The 22,129-nt window shown below is 41.4% G+C and overlaps 1 protein-coding gene across 2 annotated transcripts in view; it reads right to left on the bottom strand.

Annotated features, from left to right (window-relative positions):
* PEX5L (peroxisomal biogenesis factor 5 like) overlaps positions 1-22,129 on the bottom strand; it is a 690,633-nt gene that overhangs the window by 185,400 nt on the left and 483,104 nt on the right. For both annotated transcript variants that reach the window (XM_085633878.1, XM_085633879.1), the window contains one exon: positions 7,701-7,827. In XM_085633878.1, the coding sequence (XP_085490004.1) occupies positions 7,701-7,827 (127 nt within the window). The remainder of the gene's footprint in view (positions 1-7,700; positions 7,828-22,129) is intronic.

Here is a 22,129-nt window from a genome sequence, read left to right as displayed (position 1 = left end):
AATCTATGTGAACACCTGCAGGGATAAATCAGGAAAAGTGCAGAAAGTACATACTTTGAAAAATGCTAAAATCTCTGGTCTCTCATGAGGAATACAGAGTGAAAGTGCTCAACCATATTTTATTGTGAGCCGCATCATCTAACAATCCTATTTTGTTGGTTTGCAAAACACAATTCAAACCTATCTGCTTCAATGGTAGGGTCTCTGAATATGAAACAAAAAACATATGCGGCATCTTTGCAATCATAATACACAGTACGAATAGTGTTTGGGAAAGAACATCCTCATCTCAAATTTAGTGGATCATAGTTCTTTTTAATATAAATCGGAAACTGACTTCATCGCTGTTGGACTTGGCCCTCTCTGCAGGGTAACCACCCAAGCATTTTGCCTTCAACCCTCCTGATTTCTGAACCTGTTTTATTGACTTTTAGGACTCTGAGCACTTTAGCACTGTTCACCAGTACTAAAGTGCTTGTGCTCTCTCCTTTAAATGAGGAAGAATTGGCGTATGCCCAATTGACACTTTTAATTTACTTATAAGTACCTAGTAAAGTTGTACGACATGTACCCAGGCCCTGTAAATTAAATGCTACTAGTGGGCCTGCAGCACTTACTGTGCCATTCTCTTAATTAGCCCTTTGAAACATGTCTCAGTCCTGCAATTGCAGCCTCTGTGTGCAGTTTAAACTGCCATTTTGACCTGGCAATATAAAACTTTATCTGGGCCTAAACCTTTCCTTTTAATACATATGTCGCCCCTAGGGTGGTCTCTAAACAGCCCGCAGGGCAGGGTGCTGTGCATTTAAAACATTTGACATATACTTTTACATGTCCTGGTGGTGAATAACTCTAAAATGTGTTTTTCACTACTGTAAGGCCTATCTCTCCCATTCAGTTATCTTATTACATTTAATAAGAGATAACGTGTGATTGGGAGCAGATAGGAATGTAATGTTTACACTAAAAAAAATGTAATTTAACACACTCTTTATTGATAAAACTGGATTTTAAGTCACAAATCAGAAAATGCCACTTTAAAAAGTTGTCAATTTCTAGTCCTAACCATTTGATGCTTGCAGTCTGTGTCCTGGTTCACATGACTAGGTGTGGTTGGCCTATGTGTATTCCTCACAGACAGTGTCACAAAGGGGGACTGAATGTTGGCAGGATGGGCCATTCTGGCAAGATGGGTAGGGGTGTACCTGTCACCTATCACACTGCGACTTCAATAGGGGCTGCCTCCTGTAGTCACAAAGGACTTCACATTAGCCTTTTGTCTACCCAGGCATCCTGGAATCAGGTATAAGGAGGAAATATCATTTGTGTGGGGAAAACTCTGGAAGCTTCTTCTACTTCAAAACTGGCACCAGATATAAAAATAGGAGCCTGGGAACCACTCTTCAGTACACTCCTGGACCAGTGGATACTATAGATGAAGGACTGTCCTGTTGCCAGAGGACTGTCCTGCTGCTTGAGGGCTGTTATGCACTATGCGAATGAGGCTGGACCTCCTCACTTCATCCCAGGCACAGTGACTCCAAAGGCCATTTGGCTGACCTGCTGTTCTGAGCAACAGGGACATAAGAAGCTCCAGAGGTCTCTCTGCAACTGACCAGCTGACCTGCTGCACTGGACCTGCAACTGTACCTGCCTGAGCCATGCTGGCCTCTCCTTGAGCGAGTTCCTGATCCTCAAGAGGTGCCTCCCATGGATCTGGGCCCTTGGCTGGCATCTGAGAGCACTCCTCTTGGCCTAACTGAAGGTTTCATCAAATCTGGTGAAGTGACTCAAAGCCCAGCAAAGCCTTTACACAGAGCTGCACAGCTTTATCAGAACCAAAGCCTCACTGCACAGCTTCATGGAACCAATGCTAGATGATATCAAGCCATGCAAAGCAACGCTGCGCAGACTGCGCACCAAGGAGATAAGGTACAATCCTCTGCTTTGCACCTTTTGGCACTACTTTTATTTACATCTTTAAAATTCAGTATCTTCAGTTCTACTCATTCGATGTTTGTTGTTTTGGTCCCAAATTGTTTAATAAATCATAATCTATTTTTCCAAATTGGTTTGGGATTTTTCTTGTGTACTGTCAATATAAATATATACTTTACACATTGCCTCTAAGTTAAGTCTGAATGCTTTGTGCCAAGATACCAGAGGGTTAAGAAGATTAATTTGGTGATTTTTGTGGTTCACCCTGATGAGGATTGTGGTTGTTGCTTGAGAAGGTTATTCACACCCGCCCAACCAATACCTAAATTTCCCACAATTGCTACTTAGGTGTTAATCTAAGCTATTTATACCTGAAATCCAACAAGAGAAATAATTTTTTCCCAAAAATCAGTTTAACATGAGTCACATAAGATGTGCACTCATTTTACTATGAGTGCTACCACCTCCACTTAAATGTATATCACTAGATGGAATCAATCGGTAAAATCTTGTCTCAAAGTACATCACTGACTCCCTATCAAGAAACATATTATTTTCAGAGCCCTGGTTATTACCTTCCCCTTTTTTTTTATAAGATTACTCCTAAGTATCTCTGTAGGAGCCTTTGTCAATATATGCTTTGCCATCCTCTTAAATCAGAGAAAGCTTTACACTGGAAGACCCGAGGTTTCGAATTAAGACACGGGGAGGCTGCTCTTTTACCTACGTGGCTGCCAAGGCTTGGAATGAAATTCTGCTCTCCCTTCATTAAACTACTAATGAAAACCAGTTTAGGAAACAATTGAAGACTTGGCTATTTAGCCAATGATCATTTTCTCTGGTCGGTTCCATTTATTGCTTAGAGCGCAGGGACGACAGGTTGACAGCCATGCACTCTCCAAATCTGAATATGTGATTGATTGGAAAGACTTCCTCGTTTGAGGTTGGGGCCTGAATACATAATTCAGTAAGAAGGGATATTATATTATGAACTAGTCTAAAACACAAATACTTAAGAAGAGATCTGAACACAGCATAGGACAATACCGTTTAGATCTAGGGAGTCCAGAATAGGTCCAGGAGGGCTGGAGAGAACTCAAAGGTTTGAGGTATGCATATTATACATTTAAAGACATTTAACATAAATGGAGCTCATTGACATAGACTGTGATTTCCCACACAAGCCACACCTCCCTGGACTCCTCCAGGTATCTGGTTTTCAGAAATGTCTGGGTTTGGTAGGTTTCCCTAGATGACCATCAAGCCCAAAAACGCTGGTACCTTCCCTTGCAAAACCAGGTTGTTTTGTAATAAATAATTTTGATGCCTCCACAATATGTTTTGGGCCCTTCCCTGTCTCATGCACTTGGTCCACCCACAAAAGTGAGGCACAGTTTTTCTCGGGGGACTTGGAGAAAAGCTGGGTGGTAGGAAATTTGTGACTGCCAATACCAGGGCTTTTCCACACAGAAATGCAATGAAAATGTGTTTTTTAGCCAAGGTTTCAGCTCTACACAGGTTTTTCTGGTAAAAAAAGCCTGGTGAGAGTCACGCAAGTCACCCCACCCTGGACTTCCACAGGTATCTAGTTTTCAAAGATGTGCCGCGTTCATAGGTTTCCCTAGGTGCCGGCTGAGCTGGGGCCCAAAATCCAAAGCTAGCCACCTTGTGGGAAAAAAAATGGATTTTGCTGGGTGGAATATGAGGTCTCCTAGGTCATGTTTTGGAGTATTTTGTGTTGCAGGTGAAAGGCCCAGTCACACAAGTGGGGTACCATTTTTATCGGGAGACATGTGGGAATACAGAATAGTAGAATATTTGTTATTACCAATTGAATATCTCTGTGTTTGGACCTTTCAAATGTAAGCAAGTGTGTAACAAAGAAGAGATTTAAAAAAATGCCCTCTGAAACACATACCAGAATGGGTACCCATAATTTCGGCGATGTACAAACAACCACTGCTCCTAATCTCAGTGTCTGGTGTACATTTCAGAATTAAAAAGTTTTCCTTCATACCCTTTCTCTATTTGTTATAATTGACCATATGAATTGCATAGTTCGTACACAATGAAAAACGATTGTAAGGTTCAGCTCGGTTGTTGGCTCTGGGTACCTCGGGTTCTTGAAAAACCTACAAACCCCACAACCAGAAAAGTCCAGCAGACGTATTGGTATATTGCTTTCGAAAATCTGCCATAATAAATAAGAAGTTACACATAAAAACATAGACACAAACGCTGATTTTTCAACTCACAAGCTACACAAATGAGACCTCTTGCTGAATTCAAAATTCTGTCGAGTTTTCAGAAATGTATAGCTTGCTGGGATCCACCATGGGTTTCACACCAGTTTCCACCACAAACTGGAAGGAGATTGAAAGCACAAAAATGCGAAAAATGGGCTATCTACCAGTATAATGCCTTAACTATGGGAAAAAAGTGGTTTTCTGACTCAAGTCTGCCTGTTCCTGAAAGCTGGGAAGATGGTAATTTTAGCATCGCACACCTTTTGTTGATGCCATGTGCAGAAAAACAAACAGACACTTTCTTCTGCAGCATTTTTTTCCCCATAAACACAAAATGTAGCTATAATTTGGCTAATGTCTCAGTCCTGTCGAGGGCAATCCACAAACCCTGGGTACCATTCAAATCCCCAGGATGGTAGGAAAAAAGGACGCACAATTGGCATGGATACCTTATGTGGAAGCAAAGTTATAGAGTCCTAAGCGTGAACTATCTCAAATAGTCAAAATAGGCTTAGCACTGGTGGGTGGGGGGAGAGGCCTAGCAGCGAAAGGTCTAAGGAGGCTTAAGGAGGGGTTTAGGAAGGGACATGCACCCACCCATAATAGAAAAAGCCTAATAGAGTAGTTTCCATAGTTACCACAGCCATAAAAGAACCACAGCAACAGTAAATGTACTCCAGAGCAGTATGCCTACCTCTACACATGTCAAACCGGTGCTGCAACACCCTCACATAGAAAATAAAGAGTCTGGGACTTAAAATAAAAGTTCTATGTTATGTTATGTTATGTTATGTTATACATATCAGGTAACTATAACTTGCGCGACCGCAGTCCACAATGTGTAATTTCAGATGTCATCATTGATGTCATGAGTGATGTCACTGACCATGTCATGAGTGATGTAATATGTGACGTCATCAGCAGTTTATTGTGGGCGCGCAAGTTATAGTTACCTGATCTAACTATAACGTGGAATTTCATTGGTTTTTTACGAGTGAAATATACAGCTAACTATAACATGTGTGAAACCTATGTTTTTTTAAGTGAATATAGATATAGATATAGATATAGATATATAATACATAACTATTAATTTATTAAAAATATGTTTTAAATAATTCTATTCATAACTGTTAATACATTTTACTAATTTTTACTACATAATAAATATACATTTTATTGTTTTTGTGGGATTTTTTTATTTAATCTTAAGAAAATAAATGTATTTAATTTAAAATATTTATTACAATTAAATATTTAATTCAAAAGTAAGTTAATAATGCCGCAGCAATTTTCTTTATTATGTTTTGTATTTATAATAAATATTTAAAATTCATTTACATTTTCACTGCTCTCGTACATTAGGCTCCAACCTCGAAAAGCTGTCACTGCAAGTCTGCTCCCTTGATATTTTACTAAGAGGCATATCATGTGGGAAATATCACTGTGCCAAAATATTGTAGCCTAAATATTGAGGAGCATAATATCAGGAAGGTAGGTATATGTAGGTAAGTATAGGTTTTCTATTCTCAACTGCACTTACATGTTCCTTGACTATAAAGTTTTTTTTCAAACTGTTAACTTTGCCATTCATTACAAACAAATATTAGGCTCTACACTGCACTTTATAAGTAAAATACTAATTTACATCTATAGGGTGCATATAGTTTGTGAACTGCTAATGCCTTCATCACCATAGATTTTTTTTTTTTTACATTTAATTTGACAAATAATTATTCTAAAAATTAGCTTTGCAGCGACCTCAATTTCAATTTCAGGTTTAATTTGTGTTAAGTTGGGCACAGATTACATTTTATGTGGCTATCATTGTTTATATATTTCATCTTATAATTAATTAATACATTGGATGTTTGAAAATGTATTTTGGGGCATATTTACAAGCCCCATGCGCCACTGGTCCGTCACTTTTTGTGATGCACCGGCCACACAACCTGCTGCCCCATGTTTACAAGGACACGTAAAGCCATCCTGCATGGCTTTTCTTGTCCTTGTAAATATGGTCTCTTTACACGCAACACTTTGCGTGAAAGGGGCATGGCATGGGTGTCACTGTGTGTGTTTCCCCGTAACACCCATGGCTTCGGCTGCATTTCCATGTTTACGAGAAATCGTAAACCTGGAAATGCGTCAGAATGCTATGCCTCCCCAGGGAAGGCGTAGGGATGCGCAACAAGGCAAAATGTTTTAATTTCTCTTCGTTTTTTTCCCCTTTCTATGTGTGCTGCAACACATGTAGGGAGAGGAATTCACCTTTTGTGGAGGAAGGTGTCCCTTCCTGCACAAAAACAATAATTCCAGTGACACAGGGTGCAAGGGCGCCTGCGTCGGCGCATGGTAGCTAATTGTGCGTCAGCACGGGGGAGAGCAAATGGATCCGTCATATCATTGTAGATATGACGCATGCCTTTGCTTCAGAATTAACACAGCGCGGTGCAGCCAAATGGCCTGCAGCACTGCGCTGCGTTAATTCCTTGTAACTAAGGCCCACAATTTTTAAGAGGACGAAGGAAAGAGGTAGGTCCTTGGGGACACGGTTCAGATCTCAGAATAGCATAGGTTGTTGTTGAAGGAGAAGAGGCACAGCAGAGAATGACAATCCAGGCAGGAGTAAGATATAAACAACAGTATTACAAACGTTTTAAATTACGTTGCACGTCCCATTTATAGCTTCACCTTTTAAGTTACTGTGAGAAGTAAGTAAAACATTCAAAATTGGGAAATCTCTGATTACAATTGTTTTTCTTACCCAGACTGGTTCCAGTTTGAGATAAATACTTAAATGAGGATCAAAAAGAGTCCACCCTTCAAAGTGAGAGCCTCTGAACATGGAATTTCTTAAGCTATAGAGCCAGCACAAACTGATAGATTAATAATTTCTCCTCGTATCGCCATTCTAAGACCAGCTATTACCTGGCCTTAGTAATCTGGGGCAGCGTAAAAAAAAATGGGTGTTGCGGTGGAACGCCCACAGAAACACCCAGTGCCCGCCTCTTTGCCGCAGCAGACTGTGAAGGAAAGGGGCATATTTACAAGTTGGCGTTAAGCGTAGCACCACCTTGTAAATATGGTGAATGGCACAATGCCACCGGAGCATCAGACAAAGGGACGCTCCGGTTGCATCAGTGGCTTGTAAATAAGCCCCATAATGTCATCCCTCTTGGGGGTGAGGCCTTACCTCCATAGAATAAGAATCTGTGACAAGGAAGACAGATGAGGTGGTAAATGCTCCCGGGAAAGTAAAGTCAACAAAGGCTGAAGGTATGTATGGATTAGGGGTGAGTTCAGATGTTTTTATTTCTTTACTTAGCTAGACAGCCTATATTGTACTGTGCAGTTTAAAAAAAAATTAATTTGAATGTTGAATACATTATAATGAATACACCCTTTGAAGATGTATGCATCTTGAGAGCGGAGTAGTGCTTGCTTTATAAGTGAGCACACTGAATCTACACACTCTGCATTCTACTTCAGGTCATAGAGTTAAAGCTGGCTTACCATAAAAGTTCCTTTGAGGTTGCATTTGATGATGATTTTCTTTCCAGTGCTCTGTGCCCCTCACTGCTGGCTTTCTCGCCACGAAATTTGACGGCTTCCCATTTCTCTAGCTGCTTCTGGATATGAGCTGAAAAGAGAACACATGATTGATTAGGATACCGAAACACGGTTATTATTCTCTAAAATATCATTGGTAGACGCCCAAAGCCAGTCTGACTAATCTTAGATATCTAAAGTTAGTGGTGATGGAGAATAAAAACAGTGACTGCCTTTAATATGCAATAGTCTGTGGTTCGGAAAGAACAATTCTTCAAGCAGACTGCTAACTTTGGGTATAGGAAAACAGGGACAGTCACAAACGATCAATGATGTCATTCGATATGCCATCAGTGATGTCATAAATGATGTCATGGAACATGTCATGAGTGATGTCATAAGCAGTGCATGGAGGGGGCGCAAATTATAGTTAGAACAGCTAACAATAGCTGGCAAATTTCTGTGTTTTTTTCAGTTCAAAACATTAATGTTGTCACTGACAAATTCACCAAACGATAACATTAATTGAACCTTTGATTTTTTTAGCTAATTTCTCAGTTTATTTTATCACACCTAACTCTAACATTACTTTTACATTTGTTTTTTTCATTGAATTTCTAGTTTTTTTAAAGTTAAGTAATACTTAATTACCATTCACAAATGCAACACAGCCGTGCACAGATGTGGGTTGGCTGCAGGGCCTGCCGCCAAAACCCCTCAAATAGCCAACCCCACACTCCACACAGCCTTTAGTCGTGAGCAGTGTGGTATTGGCAGTTTGGGGGGCACTGGGGACCCTATCCCTCAAAGCATTTATTTTTTAATTAAAGGGAAGGGGGACCGCGTGGCCCCCCTCCCCGAGCGTTTATCAGCTTCTAGGGACCCCATACCCAAGGGCCACCTATTTAAATAAAGGGGAGGTGGCCCACGTGGCCCCACTCCCCAAGCCTTGTTAGTCCTTGACCACCACATCCCCAAAAGCCACTGTTTTATCTCCATCCCCCTGGTCCGGTGTGCTTGTTTCGGGAAGGATGCATGTGGGACTGAGGCCGAAGGTGAGGTTCTAAAAGAACTTGACATGTTGACCTCACTTGGGGAAAACCTTGCAATTGCGCTAGGAACATTGTTTTTTACTTTTTCATACTCACCATGCAACTGTTGCCATTTTAAAGACATTTGGTTCATCAAGACGAAATGGTTGATGAAAACTTTACGCTGAGTATGTTTTCCATGTTTATGGATAATTTTTGTATTTAAACAGAGCAATCGCAATGGGGACTATTTAAGATTGAGAAAGGCATGGAGATTGCCGAAACACGTCTCTTAATGAATTTTTGCGGAATGTATTAAAGAAATTGATGGACCCACTTCAGAGTGCTGAGTCTCTTTTTTATGAGAAGGAGCAGCGTTGGATGTTTAAATGCTCTGCGGAGGGTCCTCCCGAGCACCACCTGCCGTAAGGAAGCAAGCTGACATGCCGCAATGGAGGATGTGAAAGTTAAGGTTGGGTGCCCCTGTATTCCATGGCAACGTGCAAAAGAGTAAGAGAGCGGGGTAAGTCAGGAGCGGTGGCCTGATGCAGTGTGGAGGAAGGCTTCTGTGGTGGGGGCCACAAGGCTCCAAGAGGAAGCCCACACTAGCTGATATAATCAGAAGAAATACGAAGCAGGGCACAGCACGGCATCGGCCGAAGGTGAGGATTGAGGTTCTAAAAGAAATTGACATGTCGTCCCCACTTGAGGAAAACCTTGCACTTGCCTTTGGAACAGTGTTTTTTATTTTTTCATACTCACCATACTACTGTTGATATTCTAAAGACATTACGTTTATCAAGATAAAATGGTTGATGAAAACATGACGCTGAGTATGTTTATGGATAATTATTATATTTAAACAGCTCATTCGCAATGGGGAGTATTTTAGATTGAGTAAGGTATGGAGAATGCCGAAGCGTGCCTCTTTTTTGAATTTTTGCGGCATGTATTAAAGAAATTGATGGACCCACTCCAGAGTACCAGATCTCTTTTTTTATGAGAAGGAGCAGTGTTGAATGTTTAAAAGCTCTGCGGGGGCGTCCTCCCGAGCACCACCTGTGGTAAAGAAGCAAGCCAAAATACCACAAAGGAGGATGTGAAAGTTAAGGTCGGTTTGCCCCCGTATTCCACAGCAATGTACCAACGAGTAAGAGAGCGGGGCAAGGCGGGAGCGGTGGCCAGATGCCGTGTGGAGGAAGGCTCCTGTGGTGGGGTTAATTTTGCGGAATGTATTACAGAAATTGATAGACCCACTCAAGAGTGCCGGGTCTCTTTTTTTATGAGAAGGAGCAGTGTTGGATATATATACACACACACACACACATGAATATATTTAAATAAAACTTACAAAATGGTAATAATTCAATTACAACATTTTAAATAAATCACCAAATAAAAAAATATTAAAAAATTCGAATCCAAAAAAACACAATTACAAAAAGTATTATTTTTAAAAAGCACATTAAAAATGTAAACACATATTATTTTAAAATATATATATGTATATGTAACCAATAATAGTAAAAGGTCTGGGAATATTAGATATGCAATTCCCACTTCAGTTTATGCAACAGTAGGGAAAGCTTTGGTCTTCAGAGGGGCTACATTTATTATTCCCACTCCAAACAGTGCAACAGTAGGGAAAGTGATGGACATAGGAGGGGATAGATTTCCTATTCCCACACCAAAAAGTGCAACAGTAGGGAAAGTGTTGGACTTCAGACGGGTCAAATTTACTATTCCCACTCCAGTCTAAGAAACAGTATGGAAAGCAGTAGATTTTAGAGGGATTACATTTACTATTCCCACTACAGTGAGCGTAACAGTAGGAAAACTGTTGGACACTTCATAGGGGTTAAATCTACTATTCCCACTCCAAACAACTCAACAGTAGGGAAATTGTTGGACTTTGGAGGGGTAAAATTTACTATTCCCACTCCAATCTATGCAACAATAAAGAAAAGCATTGAACATCTGAGTGGGGGGTGGGTACAATTTACTATTCACACTCCAGTCTGTGCAACAGTAGGGAAAGTGTTGGACTTCGGAAGGGTTAAATTTACTATTTCTACTTCAGTCTAAGCAATAGTAGGGAAAGCATTAGATTTTGGTGGGGTTACATTTACTATTCCCACTCCAGTCACAGTAACAGTAGGCAAAATGTTGGATTTCAGAGGGGTTAAAGTTACAAGTCTCAATCTAAGCAACACATCAGTAGGGAATAAGTGGGACTTCGTAGGGGTTACATTAACTAGACTCGCTCCAAACGGCACAATAGTAGGAAAGGTGTTGGACTGCAGGGGAGTACATTTTACTATTCCCACTCCAGTCAATGGAACAATACGGAAAGTGGTGGACTTCTGAGGGGTAATATTGACTATTCCCATTGCAGTCTAAACAACAGTAGGCAAAGTACTTAACTCCAAAACATTACATATTTCAATACCCCTTTTAATTGCGACAAATATTAAACTCTTAATATAAACATTATTAATTGACTTAAAAAATATGTATGTATACATATATATATATATATATATATATATATATATATATATATATATATATATATATATATATATATATATATATATATATATATCAAAGCTCGTGGGGTGTGTCCAACAAACGAGTCGCACTCAGAAACAGTTCTGCTTTCCCCAAAAGCTTTATATCACAGGTAAGACGATACATTTCCCAGCACATGAGGCAATTCACCACAGCCCAACATGTTTCAAGTTGTCCTCTTCTTCTGGGGATACTGCAGTGAAAAAGTGCGTAGTGGCTTCACCTGGCTGTTAAGCGATATCATGCGCCATGGTTGGCTGCCGCGGAGTGTGCACCACCCCGTAATGTTATGGGGGCCACCCGACATGGTAACTATCAATTCGGCAATGTGGGCCAGCAGCGGCAAACAGGATTGAGGACAAGTCCACTTGTATGGTCCATACAGGACAAGATTTGTGTGCTCTCCAGACCATATTTCCCACAATGCACAGTCTCATTCGAGCTTCCCATTGGTGGGTGTGCAATATGAAAATAGCGAAGTGGGTTCAGCGTTTGCACACACCGTCTCCGTTAAAGCCTCTGAAGAGAAGCATATGGAGCTTCAAAACGCGTCAGGCAATTCCATTACAGAGTGGCTTCTACAAGAAGATCCTCGTCCCTGCCTATCATAAATTAAGCTGCTGATCGAGTGCTACTCACCTGGTGGACAACCTTTGGAGCGGAATGTAATACTCGGCCGTCCTGCCGCGGAGTGTGCACCAACCCGTAATGTTATGGAGGCCACCTAACATGGTAACTATCATGTCGGCAATGTGGCCCAGCAGCGGCAAACAGGATTGAGGATGAGTCCACTTGCAGGGCCCATACAGGACAAGATTTGTGTGCTATCCGGACCATATTTCCCACAATACACAGTCTCATTCGAGCTTCCCATTGGTGGGAGTGCAATATGAAAATGGTGAAGTGGGTTTAGCATTTACACACACACCGTCTCCGTTAAAGCCTCTGAAGAGAAGCATATGTAGCTACGAAACGCGTCAGGCAATTCCATTACGGAGCGGCTTCTACAAGCGGATCCTTGTCCCTACCTATCATAAATTAAGCTGCTGATCGAGTGCTCCTCACCTGGTGGACAACCTTTGGAGCAGAATATATATATATATATATATTATCTACTGGCGGTCGCCAGTAGATAGTTATAGTTAGGACCGTGTTTCCATAGGAAATCCGCAACATTCTATTTGGAATAACTTTGGCGCCGGTTGAGCGATCCTCGCGAAATTTTCAAAATAGGTGGGGCGCTCCGCTCCGCTCCTACCCTGAAAGTCTCGGGGGGATTCGTCAAGCGGGGGCTGAGAAAAAAGGGGGGTCCCAAAGCACATTTTCCCCATGCAATTTTCCATAGGGACCTTTAGTCCAAGGTACAGCCCGAACGGCTGAACAGAATTACTTGAAATTTGGCAGAGACGTAGCCCTCAGGTCAGGGAAGTGCCTTTTGCAGGTCTGGTGTCAATCTGTTCAGTAGTTCCTGAGAAAATCAAAAGTAAAATCATATATATATGTGGGCGGAGCCTAACCACACATCTCATCCTGAGATCTGATTGGCTGTCAGCACTTCATCCAAGAAGTGTTGGCAGCCATCTTGGGACCAATATACATGATGGCACCTCATTAAAAAGCATTGCAGTTAATAGAAGGTTTTAAGACTTTAGTTAAATTATAAATCATTTGTTGATGGTACCATACTCATTTTAGGAATTGTGGTATGTTCTAAGGTGATTTCACCATGTGAAAAAGCCTTCTGCTGGGATATCATGATTGAGAGAAAAATATTTTCTCATGCTTTTCCCACAGAGGTTTGGAAGGTGATCTATAAGCTAAACTGAGAGCTTATTTTCTGTAAATTCACATTATCTTTCTCAGTCATGTGAGAATGAAGTCTGACATTCTCAGTAAAACATGTACATCCAACAAGGGCAGAGACTGTCAGTTGATTCCTTTGTGTTCTACTGCAGCTTCCCAGAGTGTTCCAAAGAACAACTAGAGCGCTAACAGTCCTACTTCTGATAAACATATGGCACACCTGAAGCCATCTTGCTTGGATTAAAGTGGTAACTCTTAAAACATTTAATTTAAAAAGGAACAAAATGAGGGGGTTCATTTTTCCATAAAAAGTATGATTAGTGCTGCAGAAAGAAAAATTAGGGCACATTTTGAGTGACTTCTCAAATCCTCTTCTATTTCATTAAAACATTCTGACATGCAGACTGAAACATGCATTTTCAATACCAGCAGCAGTTTTCCCTGGTGAGCAGTAGCTTTACTACAGTGATCTAATGAGCAAAAATAGTGCTAACATTCTGAATTTATGGCAAATGTGTGACACATCTGAATGCCTTCTTGATGGAATCAAAGTAAAAAACTGAAAGTATTTCCTACTGAGGAGACTGCAGTAAATGAGGAAATTAGGAAACTTCATAACAAATAAGTCTCCCAAGATGGCCACCAGAGACAAAAGAGCCCAAATGTAGCCCAAATATCACCCAGATGTAGCCCAAGTATAGCCCAATGACAGAATGTCCCAGAGTGTTCTTAAAAACAACTAGAGCGCTTACTGTCTTCATTATGACAAAAGTATGGCACACCTGAAGCCATCTTGATTGGAATAAACTGGTAACACTTAAAACATTTAATTTAAAAAGGAACACAATGAGGGGGTTCATTTTGCCATAGAAATTATGATTAATGCTGAAGAAAGATAATTAGGGCACATTTTGAGTGACTTCTCAAATCTTCTTCTATTTCATTAAAAAATTCTGACATGCAGACTGAAACATGCACTTTTAATACCAGGAGCAGACTTCCATGGTGAACAGTAGTTTTACTACAGTGATCTAATGAGCAACTAGAGTGCTAACATTCAGAATTTATGGCAAATGTGTGACATATCTGAATACCTTCATGATGGAATCAAAGTAAAAAACTGAAAGCATTTCCTACTGAGGAGACTGCAGTACATGAGGAAATTAGGAAACTTCAAAACAAATAAATCTCCCAAGATGGCCACCGGAGACAAAAGAGCCCAAATGTAGCCCAAAATCACCCAGGTGTAGCCCAAATATAGCCCAATGACAGAAGTGTGCAAAACACTTATTAATTTGTGTTTTTGCAGTGTTATATAGTGCAGACTTGTCAGGTATTGGAGTGCTTTACATGCGCATTGGTTACATCACACAAGAACAAATTCATTTTGGTTGTAGACATGGGGAGACTAAGTGATTTGACCAGAATCACAGAATGTCGAGCTGAAGCAGAAACTCCAACCTGGTTCCCCAGTTGCAAAGTCTGCAGTTCTGGAAGTAACAACACATCCTCTCCCCTAAGTGCAACATTTAATCAAGTGGTCAACTGGATAAAAAAACATAAAGATAACAAATAATTTAAAAGTGCTTTGTCGCTACTTGAAAACTCAGAAAATATGTCCTTATTTTAGTCTTTTAGAGCACTAACCATAATTTTGATGCCAATAAGACCCTCTCATATATGTAATTTCTAAAGGAAATGCTCTAGGTATTACAGTTTTGATTACATCAAGATGACATCAGGCGTTCCACACTTTTGTAATAAATATAGAATGTTAGCAATCTAGTTGTTCATTAGGATACTGTTGAGAGGCAGAGGCCAGGGGCACGGACTCTGAAAATTGAAGGCAGGTAGGAGGGTGCAAAGGCAACAATTTAACCACACTGAGCAGGCAGGAAGGGCCGTGGCAGCACAACAGACTATGGAGGGCAGTGGAAAGGGGGGCAGGGGCAACAAACCAACAATACAGGACTTGCAAGAGAGGCTGTGGCAATGTAATAAACCATTGTGGGCAGAAGGAAGAGGCAATGGTAGTACAACCATACATGCCAACAGACCCAATTCAGCCAGGAAACGTCCAATGTTTTTAAGCTCAAATGGGCTTTATTTGATCTGTCTCCTGTCTACAATCTCCTCTTTTTCAATGTAACTCAAAGGGGAAAATCAATACCCCAGTTTTTTTTCAAAATCTCCCTCTTACCAAGTTCAAAATGTTCGCAAGTATGGTACATTGGATCATGGAAGGAAATGGGGTAGAGACATGGACTTGGATAACAGAGGACAGGAGGGACATGGAGTGCTGCCCCAAACTGACCCTGCAGGGCAGGCATCAGGGTTTGCAGCAGCACAATACACCACACAGGGCATGCGGGACGGGAGTGCAGCACAACAATCCAGAGAAAGCAAGAGGGAGGGAACAGGACCATGCACATGGACAACAGAGAACAGAGGAGCAAGAGGCAATGGTAGCTAGCTGACCATAATGGACAGACAGGAGAGAAAGCTGCAGCATAACAGACCATAAAGGGCAGGAGGGACGGATCAGGGGCATTACAATGGAACAGACAAGCCAGGAGTGAGGGAGTAGGGGTCTGCACATGTAAACAGAGGGCTGGGGGCAAGGGGGCAGGGCAGGAGCAGCAAGATAGCCATGGAGGTCAGGCAGGATGGGCACTAGAAGCAAGACACACCATGAAGAGCAACACTGAGACTGTGATGGCATACACACAGACCATGGAGGGAAGGTGGGAGGGGGTCAGGGGCAGCTAACTGACTACACAGGGAAGGTGGGAGGGGCGTTGGCAGCACAGAAGACCATGCATGGCAAGTGGGAGGGTTAGTGGCAGCACAATGGCTATGATGGGCAAGAAGGAGGGTGCAGGGGCATGCACAAAGGACGATGGAGGATAGAAGGGAGGGTCCTGTGCACAGACAAGAAAGTTCAGGGGAAGGGGCCTCACAACAGACCGCACGGGGCAGGCAGGAGGAGCAGTTGCAGCACAACAGACCAGGGAGGGCAGAAGGGTGTGGCAGTACAATGGACCATGTAGGACAGGAGGAAGAGGATAGGGGCATGGCATGTGGACAGGCAGGGTGGAGGTGGCAGGGACAGGTTAAAGTCATCTGACAATGCTAGGCAGGTGGGAGGGGAGTGGCAGCTCAACAGAACACTCAGAGTAGATAGGAGTGGCAGGTCCATGGAACATGGTGGGCAAAAAGGATGGAGCAGGGGCATGCACAAAGACATCGGAGGGCAGGGGGAAGGAGAATAGGGGCAGCAAGCTAAGCACAAAGTTTAAGCAGGAGGTCAATGATGGGGCATAGAATTGGGCAATGGAGGTCAGGAGGAGTGGACTGGTACATCATACTAAATTGAGGGCAGTGGCAGCACATCAGACCATGCATGGCAGGAGGGAAGAGGCTAGTCTATGGATTCACACAACAGAGGATAGGGAGGAGGGGGATGGGGCAGCAAGCTAACTGTTCAGAGAAGGCGGGTATTAGGAACTTTATTGTTTTTAAAACGTGTGTCCGTGCGAACTACTTAAAATATGAACAAGTATGCAGCATAATCTCACTTTTATTCAGGAAGAAGAGGATGTTTGTGACTGTGACTCCGGCTCACTTGGCAGAAACACCCCCTGACCCTCCACCCCCTATCGCAAAATGTAATGCCCGTGAAAAGGGTAGGTGAACACAGTGTTATATAGAACAGAGTCCTGAGAGCACGATTGAAAATGAAAACTAGATATAGTGTATGGTATAAACTATGCACCAAAAAGTGTGATATAAGATAAACCGGCGTGAAATATAATATGCAATACATTGTGCGCAATTACAGATTCATTGGAGAGCGCGAGATAGCACAGGCACTAGCGCGTGCTATGCGATATGCGCCTTGGAGTGTAATATGCACAGGGCAGTGTTGTGTAACCTAACTAGTCTCTAAAGTTGTAATATAAAATATGTGCTGGGGAGTGTAACGTTGCATATGCACTGTGACAAAGATATGGATCCCAGATTGTAATATGTATGGCATAGCACTGTGCGTTATAACATAGGCATCGAGGAAGGCAAGTTAGATGGGGCAATATAACCCGTGCGAAGACAAGTGTGGCATGACATATTCACGGGGTGGTGTTACAGTGCACATGGGCTAGAGAGTGTCATAGCATATGCACTAGCTAGTGGAATACAACACAGAGGAGTGTGGCACTCAGCAGGCAATGGTGGGTGTAACACAGCATTGGGCTCTGCCAGGAGCGCGCTGTGACTCTCAAGTGATGTTCGTCCCCTTTCCAGAGAGTAAAATAAAAAGCATTACTCATCCGGCAGTGGATGTGTGTTTTATTAACCGTGAGGGGGGTTTCTTGCATAGTTTTGGTCGAATTTTTGTCGAATCCCCTTTGAATGGCTTGGTGTGCATGTGTATTAAATGTGCCCGTCAATAGCTACCCATGTTTGTATAAATAAACGACAAGGGTGTCTACCGGGATTAGGCACGGTAGGGCATCAGACATGTCAGAGCTTCACTAGTGGGGTAAATACATTCCACGTGGATTCATTGTATGCATAGTCGCCTTTTAATGAATATCACGCAAATCGTCATGGTGATAGGTACGTACGGTTTGTCCAGCATGTCCTAGGTGTGTCTATAAATATATATTTTTTAAAAATAATAAAAAACAGTGGCCGGCCCTGGGCATTGGGGTCAAAATATATAATTAGGAGACAGGCCCTGGGGGATGGGGTCATCAGGGCCAATAAATTAGAATAAGAAGGGGAACCACACAGCCCCCCTTCTTAAAAAATTTAAATAAATAAAAGACTGGCATTGTGCCGGAGGCCACGCCCCCTCCTTGCAGCACTCTGCAAACGCGCCCCCTGGCGAATTGTAAGTTGGGGAATTAATTCCTCTTCAATACTGAGGGTCCCTGAGGGCCAACTAGCCCAACAGGCATCTCCAGTATGCGCCAGGGAGCTGCGCTGCAGACAGGTGTTCTGAGGCCAAGCCCCTTTTTACACCTCTCTGCAACGCAGCTCTGTGGCGCTTACTGGAGGTACCTAGTGGTCTAGTTTGACCCTAGGGACCCTTAGGATTCAAGGGGACTTAATCTCTCAACTTAGAACAGCCACAGGGCGTGTTTACACAGTGGTGAAGGGAGGGGACGGGGCCTGAGGTGACGTGTGCAAACACGCACTATGGCACGTTTTAAATTGGGGATATAATTTCCCTTCAATACTGAGGGCCCCTGGGGGCTAACTAGCCCACCAAGTGCTTCCAGTAAGCGCCACTGAGCTGCATTGCAGAGAGGTGGTCCAGGCCGTGCCACTTTTTACACCTCTCTGCAACGCAGCTCTGTGGCACTTACTGGAGGTACCTAGTGGGCTAGTTGGACCCTAGGGACCCTCAGGATTCAAATGAACTTAATCTCCCAACTAAAAACGGACACAGGGCGTGTTTACACAGTGGTGAAGGGAGGGGACAGGGCCTGAGTTAACGTGTGCAAAAACGCCCTGTGACCTGTTTTAAGAGGTAGTTTTAATCCCCCTGCCCTATTATATACTAGGGGCTTACAGAGGAGGTCATGCTAATCACAGGGGGACCCCAACGCATAATGTTCCCTAGTGTATGTAGGTGTTTTCACTGTATTCTAAGTGTCTTTTAACATAGCACTGGCTCTAGGACTGGTTAGTCAGACTCAGTTACCACCAGTATCCGTCTGAAAAAGTTGAGGGTACAGGATGATTTTGCAACAAGGCTTCTTTCTGCTCTTCTTTTTGTTCTTTCTGCACGTTATCCTTCTTCCTGCACTTTTCTTCGTCTTTGAGGACTTCTGTTGCTTCTTTCTGCACTTCTTTTTTTTCTTTCTGTGCATTTTTTCTTCTTTCTTCACATGTCCTATCTCTGTAGGCATAGTTAGAAATTACCATTTAAAAAACCTTTGAAATTCACAGAAAAAACCATAGGTTTCAGGCACGTTATAGTTAGGAATTAGCATTTAAAAAACCTCAGAAATTCACTGAAAAAAACATAGGTTTCAGGGGTGTTATAGTTAGCTGGACTTTTCACTTGTACAAAACCATTGAAATTCCTCCGTTATAGTTAGTTCAGCTAACTATAACTCACGCGCCCGCAATGCACTGCTGATGACGTCACATATTACATCACTCATGACATGGTCAGTGACATCATTGATGACATCTCAAATGACATCACTGATGACATCACTGATGACATCATCCTTGTGATAGAGTGGCAGACCTCCTCTCACCCTAATATAACCTTTGATACACACATTCAAAAATAGAGACTAAAATTTTCAAAACAATGGACATACCAATACCAGTTACAACAACCTCTTCAGTAATTCTAAGATCCACATACACATCCACTCATTCACCAACAGTCCTATACAGTCACTCATACATGTACTCACTCATCATATGTACTCATACACCTATACTTCATGTTACACTATGCCACTCATCCATAGAGTTACTCACACACATAGTCACTCATGCTAATAAAGAATCAAACATACATTTACTTGCATATACAGTTGTACACACACCACCACACTTACTTCTACGGAAACTTACACATACTTAGTCTTTTAAACAATCGCTTATAGAAACACATACTTATTCATACAGGAACTCTTTCAATCTCTCACTCTCACATATACTCACTTATATACACCAATAGTCACATATACTAGTTTAAAACATATGTAGTTACTCATAAAGACACTATTGAGACAGTCATTCACTCACTAACACACCCATACACACACTCATCCACCCATACAGCCCTGCACACATGCTGTCTTCAACACATACAAACAGTGAGTCACTCATTCATGCACCTATGCACTACGTAATACCCCCCACCGAACCATGCAGACACTCAGACTGATACTCAAAAAACCAACTAATAACCTATATAGACACCCATGTAGCTACTCACCAACCCATGCAGCCACTTATACACAAAGTGAGAGACTGATACAGATATTTACATATTTAAACATTACTCACTAAGCCATGTTTTCACTATGATACACTTAATCAGTCAGTTACACAATCAATTTTTCAAAAACAAATCATCCATTTAGACACTTATATACCCATTTATTCTTCCATCGACCTTGAGATATACATATATAAAACATATTTAATTTTCAGAAAAACACACATTCACTGGATGATGTCATCAGTGATGTCAATTGAGATGTCATCAGTGATGTCATGAGTGATGTCACTGACCATGTCATGAGTGATGTAATATGTGACGTCATTAGCAGTGCATTGCAGGCGCGCGAGTTATAGTTAGCTGAACTAACTATAACGGGGGAATTTCAATGGTTTTGTACAAGTGAAAAGTCCAGCTAACTATAACACCCCTGAAACCTATGTTTTTTCTGTGAATATATATATATATATATATATATCACAAAAACGCCCTCCTTAGTGCAGAGAAATCCAGGGACACAGCGGGGATTCTGCAGAAGCTTTTATTCACTGGTATTCAGCATTTGCATAATGCATTTCGACTCGCGTCTTCCTCAGATGCTGCTGATTACTCGTTGTTACCTTCTCCCTCCTTTAAATATCCTCAGGCACTCCCATTGGTGGGAGAACAGCTGACCCTGCTGCCATAATGGGACTGAGATTTAATGAACAACTTCACGTCCCATAATGCATAGTTCTGATAAGTACTGCAGTCGGGTTCAGATGAAAATTGAAAATGCTGTGATTGCTGATTACTGCCTCGCAAAAAGGGGGGGGCCATGTGGTGGCGGGTAAAACGAACTGTACGTGTTGAAGGCTCCATCAGGTCCCCAACGTCCAGCCTCAGTAATAAGAACACACCGGGCCTGAGGCAAGCTGTAATCATGCTCGCCTCCCCGTACAATGACAGGCTGCCTGATAGCAGCGGCCACTGGTCTGGTCCGTTCTTAAGGCGGTCCTAGTCGTATCAATCCCTTGATTAAAAGTCCGAGTTGCCAGCAAAAACCAGGACAGCTTATTGGACGGGTCCCTGTATCGCGCTTATTAAAAAATAAAAACAATGTACATAATAATGAATTAAATAATTATCAATTGAAAATTATTATTTACTATTTGAATAATTATTATTTACTATTTAAAAAAATATAACAATTATTTACTATTTTAGTATCATTATTTAATTACTTGATTAACTGCTCACCCTATACCTCTACAAACCTAGCAGCCCACACCTAAAATAAAATCAAAATAAAGAAATATAGCTTAATTTAAATAATTGATCATCAATTAATTAATTAACAGTTAATCATTAATAATTAATTATTTGTTACTTAATTAACTTCCCACCCTATACCCCTACAAACCCAGCAGCCCACATCTAAATCAGTATTGCATAATTTACATAATGAATATTAATCACATAATTAATTTAAAATTTCTAATGAATTACTCATTAATTATGACTTAACGTACCACCCTATCCCTATCAACCTGCTGCAACACTATAAATTATTATTAACAATTACATAAAAGAATTAGAAATGACTTAAAATTACAAAATATATTTTAAAAATAACAATTATACAAACGGGAACAACTACAATTAATATATGAACTAAAAGACATGAATATAATTAAAAATGATAACATTTACCACCATATCCCTGAAAACGTCATTCAAATAATTAAAAATGGTATTCTTACAAAGCATATTACTTATCTAAAAAATGTATATTCTTGATAAAGATATTTTTTCATCATGGTATTTCTGTATCACAATATTTTATTTCCAACATTTCTGTCTCCCGATATTTACAGCTTGATATTTTGCAGAAAAATCTCAGCAGGAGAATGGCAACGGTGTGGTATGTATTGGGTGGTGCAGATTGGATCACTGGTGAGGTGGCACACTATCATTTGTAGACAGCACAGTTTCCTTTAAATGGCCACTAAATTTGCATAGACATTCAGTTT

The sequence above is a fragment of the Triturus cristatus genome, chromosome 11 (assembly GCF_964204655.1).
Source record: "Triturus cristatus chromosome 11, aTriCri1.1, whole genome shotgun sequence".
Classification (NCBI taxonomy): domain Eukaryota; kingdom Metazoa; phylum Chordata; class Amphibia; order Caudata; family Salamandridae; genus Triturus; species Triturus cristatus.
Note: the sequence above shows the minus strand (reverse complement) of the source record. Positions and strands in the feature narration are given on the sequence as shown.